Source organism: Rhagoletis pomonella, unplaced genomic scaffold (assembly GCF_013731165.1).
Source record: "Rhagoletis pomonella isolate Grant_MI unplaced genomic scaffold, Rhpom_1.0 Rhpom_scaffold_00005, whole genome shotgun sequence".
NCBI lineage: Eukaryota > Metazoa > Arthropoda > Insecta > Diptera > Tephritidae > Rhagoletis > Rhagoletis pomonella.
In genome coordinates, this window is record NW_023458559.1 from 25,027,881 (window position 1) to 25,034,623 (window position 6,743).

Genomic DNA, 6,743 nt, shown 5'->3' on the forward strand with positions numbered 1-6,743 from the left:
CTCGGGATATTGGGGGCTATGTCCCAGCTGACATCCCTTCCCCCATACTCGTGGGACACACATGGAAAGTAACAACAACTTAAATCAAAAGCCAGAAGGAGCTGCACAGCTCCAAACAATGGCCAATGCTGGCCTTTCGACTTCTGTCGAAACAGAAACCATCGCTACAGAACTACTGGGGGCGCATAGTCCCTCGTATGACGTAGAGATGGTGGATACTAGCGTGAGACAGGATGCAAGTCCCGTCAGAACGCTATCTGATATCTCGCCGGAGGATGAGCAGAAGTTGCTTGCCTCTCCGGTGAACAACCCATCTCACCAAGCTCGAGAGCGGGAGCGGCTTAGCGGAGCCGGTCGGAAACGCCTCAAGCGGTACATAGAAAAGGGAATGAGCTATGAGCAGGCTAGAGAAAAAGCCAAAGAACCCGTTGGCCCACCACGGAGGGAAAAAAAACTCTCCAAAAAAGACCTAGGTCTGATAGCTCTACACCGCAGAGGCGATGCCCGAAGAAATTTGCCAAATCTAGTGAGGGATCTGCAGGGGGCAGGCCAGCTGGGACTGCATCTGTGCCCACCGGTGAGGCAACTGTGCCGCATGCACCTGCAGATTGTCGCGGGGAGCCAGTTTCATTTAGGGATGCACTGTGCGGAGTGAAGCTGGGTTTAGTCCCAGAGGACTATCCAACCACAGTGTGGTCAACGGATGAGCTCAAAGCTATCCAAAATGCCATCCTCAGGGCGGTCAGGAGCAACACAGTTAGCGCTGTAAAGCCTATCTTCAAGGGTTGCACCTTCCACTCGGGATGGCTATCCATCAGTTGCAGAGATGCTGCGACCGCGGGGTGGATACGGAACACTGTTCCAAAGCTGGCACCATGGAAGGGGGCGAAGATGAAAGTGGTCGAGGAGGCAGAAACACCTCGCCGCATCATTCTTGTGGGACTCTTCCCGGAGCTGGACAGCTCTACCAGTGAGGATGCGCTCAGTCTGCTTCAGGCACAGAATGACGGCCTGAGAATTCCGGACTGGCGCATTCTGAATCGAGTACTCAGGTCAACAATGGCGGAAATCACCATTGCAGTTGACCCGCTATCAGCGGACACGCTAAAGCACCGCGGGAACGTGGCAAACTATGGCTTTGGCGTAGTAAAACTTAGGGAGAAAGCCAAACCGTCGATTCCCGTGGTAGACAAAGATTCCGCCGACACCGAATACCCTAACTCGGAGGAGCAACCTTGCTGCTCCAAAGACGTCATCGTAGCTCCCAGGCAGCTACCCAATGACACGCAAGTGCAGCAGAAGTCATCGGAGGTTGGCACAGAGCTACACGTAACACACAAAGCTCCAACAACGCCTCCGAAAACAGCAACAACAACATGCCCGACCCTACAACAGGTGCTGGAAGAAGCCCAAAAGAGCGTCGGACCCATCGCATCCCCAAAGCCTGCAAAACAGCCACCACTACATGGCAGCTCCAAAGCGGCTATTTCCAGCCGCAAAGGCAAGGGAGATGCAAGGACGGCCGAAGAAGCGGTCTTGCTGAAGGGCAACAGGGGGAAGAAGGTGGCTGCTCGCGGCCGAAAAGACCGCAAGTAATGGCACCTCACCCCAAAAACTCCGCAAATCTGAGGCACATTAAATGCCTCCAAGTGAACCTTCACCACGCGAAAGCAGCATCAGATGTTTTACATAGGAGGTTCACAAACGAAGGCTTAGGTGTAGCCTTCATCCAGGAACCCTGGATATTAAGAGGTGACGTCAAAGGCCTTAATATAAAGGACGGTAAGATTATCTATGCCGCCAGCTGTCGCCCAAGAGCGGCGATGCTATTATGTAACAAACTAACGTTTCTCCCTCTTTCACAGTTCATTACGGCAGATCTCGTTGCGGTATGGGCCAAAATTCCGACTCCTAGGGGGGTGCAAGAGGCAGTACTTGCCTCCGCGTACTTCCCGGGTGAGGAGGAGATAGCCCCGACACCTGAAGTAAAGGCGCGTACTGATCACTGCCGGCAGAGTGGTATACCCTGGATCCTCTGCTGTGATGCAAATGCCCATAGCACTGTCTGGGGGAGCACCGACACCAACAAAAGGGGTAAGTACCTCCTTGAGTTTATAAGTAGTTATAATATAAGTATTATAAACCATGGCAATGAACCAACGTTCAGGAACGCTATTAGAGGGGAAGTCTTAGATCTTACTCTAAGTAGTCAGAACATGGCAGCGTCTGTCACAAACTGGCGCGTCTCAGGGGAGGTATCAATGTCGGACCATATGCACATAGAATTCGACATTGGCCACTTTCCTGAGCATGAACTAGTTTTTAGAAATCCCAGAAAAACGAACTGGGAATTCTTTCGCTTTATCATGGAAGAAGGTGGAAACAGCCATGGTGGTCAAATTACGACTGCGCACGAGCTTGAGACTGAAGCTGAACAGCTTCATTCAGACATTGGAATAGCTTTCAATAGTAGCTGTACCCAAGGAAAGGTAAAATCCAAACATGATGTGCCTTGGTGGAGCAAGAAGCTTGAGCAAATGAGATGCCAAGCCAGAAAACTATTCAATAGAGCAAAGAATACGGGTGATTGGAATCCGTACAAACTTGCACTAACTTCTTACAACAAAGAATTGCGGAAATCCAAAAGAGCTAGCTGGCGAAACCACTGCGAGGAAATAAAGAGCCTCCCAGAGGCAGTACGCCTCCAAAAAGCTCTAAATAGGGAACACAAAAATACGATCGGCACTCTAAAGAAACCAGATGGTAGTTATACTCAGCATCCGGGAGAGACTTGCAGACTTCTGCTAGACACTCACTTCCCGGGCTGCAAAGCGGGCTATTATCTACCGGAATTGGGTGTCCCAGCACGCACTTCTGGTAGAGAGCAAAGCCTTGCAACTAAACTTACCACGGTAGAAAGAGTGCAATGGGCGGTATCTACCTTCAGCCCATACAAATCACTAGGACCAGATGGGGTCTATCCTTGTCAACTCCAACAAGGAAGTAACTACATAGCCCCAGTCCTCTCCAGACTATACATTGCGTCGCTCCTACTGGATCACATACCCAGTAGATGGACAGAGGTTAAGGTGGTATTTTTACCGAAGACAGGTAAACCGGAGCAAATGCCTTCATCCTACAGACCAATTAGCCTCAGCTCCTTTCTCCTAAAAGGCATGGAGAAAATCTTGGATCAACACATCAGAGAAGTCAACCCAGCGGAACGACCACTGAATAAGAACCAATTTGCCTATCAACCAGGCAAGTCCACTGAGACTGCCATTCACAGCCTTACATCGAAAATCGAAAAGGCTCTGGAGTCTAAGAACATAGCCATTTGTGCCTTCATTGACATTTCAGGGGCTTTTGACAACACGTCATACAGGGCAATAAGAAATGCCCTGATATGCAAGGGAGTGAGCCCCATCATAATAAATTGGGTGCTTTCTATGTTAAAAACAAGGAAGATCAGGATGGAGCTGGGAGGCACGAAAGAATCGATTACAGCCACAAGAGGTTGCCCTCAAGGGGGTGTACTCTCTCCTCTTCTGTGGACTATGGTTATAGACGAACTCCTGTTCCTACTGAACGACTATGGCTTTGAAACACAAGGATATGCAGACGATCTGGTAATTTGTGTAACAGGGCTGCATGACGAAACGATCTCCAACCGCATGCAACAAGCCCTGCGCATTACGCAAAGATGGTGTGACACCAAAGGATTATCCATTAATCCTACTAAATCTATTCTGGTTCCGTTTACCCGGAGGAAAAAGTTATCCATGACAGAATTGACTCTGGGCGGCACTAGAATAGGGCTCTCAAATGAAGCAAAATACCTGGGGGTGTGGCTAGATAAGACACTCACCTGGAATGTACATTTGGATGCAACCGTAAACAAGGCAATGAGAGCCTTCTTCGCCTGCAAGCGACTTTACGGGAAGTCTCCCCCAAAATGACTTACTGGTCATTCAACACAGTTGTGAAGCCGATAGTCACCTATGCATCCTTGGCATGGTGGACAAAAGCGACACAAAGAACTGCTAGCGCAAAACTAAGCAAACTACACCGAATGGTGTGCATTGGTATAACAGGGGCTATGCGGACCTGTCCTGCTGATGCACTTAGTGCTCTTGTAGGCATACCGCCCTTCCCAATTCTAATAGAGAGGGAGGCCAGTCTCTCGGCACTGAGAATCCTAACACTTCCGAGTTAAAAACCGGAAACATGACAGGTCATATGAAGGTCCTTATGAAATTCACAAATGACCCCATAATGCATATGAGGGACTCAGTAGCTCCGATACTAGTAATTTCTAGGAATTTCAAGGTATCTATTGCGGACCGAGCATCCTGGAGCATAGGAAACCCCTACACCAAACCCGGAGCTGAAGTTTGGTACACTGACGGATCAAAACTTGAAGATGGAAAAACTGGAGCTGGTATATTTGGGCCGAATTTTAAAAGATCGATACCAATGGGCAGCTACCCCACCATTTTCCAAGCAGAGATTCATGCGAACGATATCTGTGGCAGAGAATGCCTCAGAAGAGGCACATCCTCTAAAAACATCTGCATTATGTCGGACAGTCAGGCTGCCTTGCTAGCACTGAGGTCCCACATAATAACATCCAAACTAGTGTACGACTGCCTCAACACCCTAAACGGTCTTGGAAGCAAGAACACAGTATTACTGGGCTGGGTGCCGGGGCACGAGGGCCATGACGGCAATGAACAGGCGGACCGCCTAGCAAAACACGGAGCTACCACACTATTCCATGGCCCGGAACCCTTCTGCGGGCTCACCAAAGCCCACTTAAGGGAGGTCATAAACAAGTGGGTCGACAAAAAATTCGAAAGGCACTGGAATGAATGCCCGGGGCAAAGACAAGCTAAGCGGTTCATCTGTCCATCACAAGAAGCTTCAAAAAAGCTCATAAATCTAGGCAGGGAGGACCTTCGAACTCTCACTGGGTACTTCACGGGACATTGTTCCCTGCGTTATCACCTCAGTAAAATGAATCTTTCAGACACGAGCGTCTGTCGCTTCTGTGAGATGGACGAAGAAACGCCAGAACACATCCTTTGTGAATGTGTTGCTCTCGCTAGACGCAGACTCGCTCACCTAGGTGGTACAACACTTAATCCATACGAAATATGGAACAAAAAGCCCACAGAAGTGCTAGCTTATATTAAAAGCCTTCATATATAGGGTAAAGGGCCACGCACAATAGACCACCCTAGAGGTCGCAGTGCTCAAGGCTCATAATAATAATAATAATACAAAGCTGTCAAGACAAATAAAGAATCGCGTGTATGAACGCACTTAATTTAGTGAGGTATTTTAAACGAAACTAAGTATTTTATGTTGGTAATGTGAACATAGTTTTAGTTGTGACTTAGAACAGTTTCACATGAACGGTTTTTATTAATGAATCTTGTAGCGTCACGCTGTATAAATACCTATGTACATATATACGTTTTGGCTGGCGAAATATGTACTTTTGTCAACTAAGTAAAAAAGCGTATGAGTAAATTTAACTCCATTAAAAAGTTTTTAAATATTCAATAGCGCAACACAGCAACTAGTTTTGTTACACGAAACCCTTGAACACGTGCCTGTCATCTATTTCTTCTGTTTCGATATATCGCTATTTTGCATTTCTTTCATTTTGACGTCATTCGCATTGTGAGATTTTTGAAATTCGTTTTGGTTCGACATTCTGCTATTTCATAATTCTTTCATTCTCATGTCATCCATCTTCCATTTCTTACCTTCCATTGCCGTTCGCATCGTCCAACGTGCCTGTCAAACACTGCCGCCATCATGCTTTTCAGTTTAGCAGGCACGTCCGCTGTTTGGCAGGCACGTCCGCTGTTAGAAAGAGAATAGACAAAAAGGGGCATAGGATTCCATACTTATGGTTTTTATTCATCAGACACATTGAGTTTTTTCGGTTGTTATTTGAGGAACTACGTGTACCGACGTAAAACAACTTTTTGTTTACAATGGGCCGTATGAATAAACAAAGTAATTGCTTTACCTTAAAATTTCAGACTATATCGATTTATTCAAATAAATTAAAAAAAGGTCTGAAATTTTATGAAAAAGCAGTTGATTATTTTTTACTCATACAGCCCTATATTTATAAACAAAAACACAATTAACTGAAAACTTAGCGTGCACATTGACAAGTTTTATCAATTTATGTTTTTGTTATTAAATGTTCGTTATTTTTTATAAAAATATAGTTTATTCTTTAAGCCCTGTATGCAGCTCTCAAGAAAACGGTCAAGAAAAAATTGCCATTATTTCGCGTGTGTGTCCCAGGAATTTTGACATTTATGATACCTCACAGCCTGTTGCCTCACTCTTTCCTCAAGAAATAATGGAATGGGCATATATTTCTGTTGCAAACCTGGGTTGCCTTGTGCTCTTTTTTCACAAAAAACTTTAGAAAACCGTAGTAGAAAGCGTAGTAAATTTCTCAAGAACTGCGTACTGCCTTAAGAAAATTTGACTCAAGAAAATTTCTTAGCCATTTCTTGTACGTCATTTTATATGGAGTTTTTGCTTTTCTTGAGAGCTGCATACAGGCCTTTAACAGAGACTGAATAAATCCAAGTTTCAAACCTTGTGCAATATTTAAAAAAAAATCAACATTCGTAAAAATTTCGAGATTTTTAATTAGATTTCTTAGAAAGATTTTAAGTATGCAGTTTTACAGCCCATTCTATCTTAGT

General features: G+C 45.8%; 1 protein-coding gene across 1 annotated transcript; it reads left to right on the forward strand.

The window, feature by feature from the left end:
- The first annotated feature begins 17 nt into the window (after positions 1-17).
- Positions 18-1,987, forward strand: LOC118739845. Its single transcript, XM_036471341.1, has 2 exons — positions 18-1,782; positions 1,866-1,987. The coding sequence occupies exon 1, from the start codon at positions 892-894 to the stop codon at positions 1,594-1,596; it is 705 nt and encodes a 234-aa protein (XP_036327234.1). The 5' UTR covers positions 18-891; the 3' UTR covers positions 1,597-1,782; positions 1,866-1,987.
- The last annotated feature ends 4,756 nt before the right edge of the window (positions 1,988-6,743 follow it).

Excerpts from the sequence above, each read along its gene's own strand:
- LOC118739845 (XM_036471341.1), top strand. The coding sequence starts at position 892 with ATGAAAGTGGTCGAGGAGGCAGAAACACCTCGCCGCATCATTCTTGTG.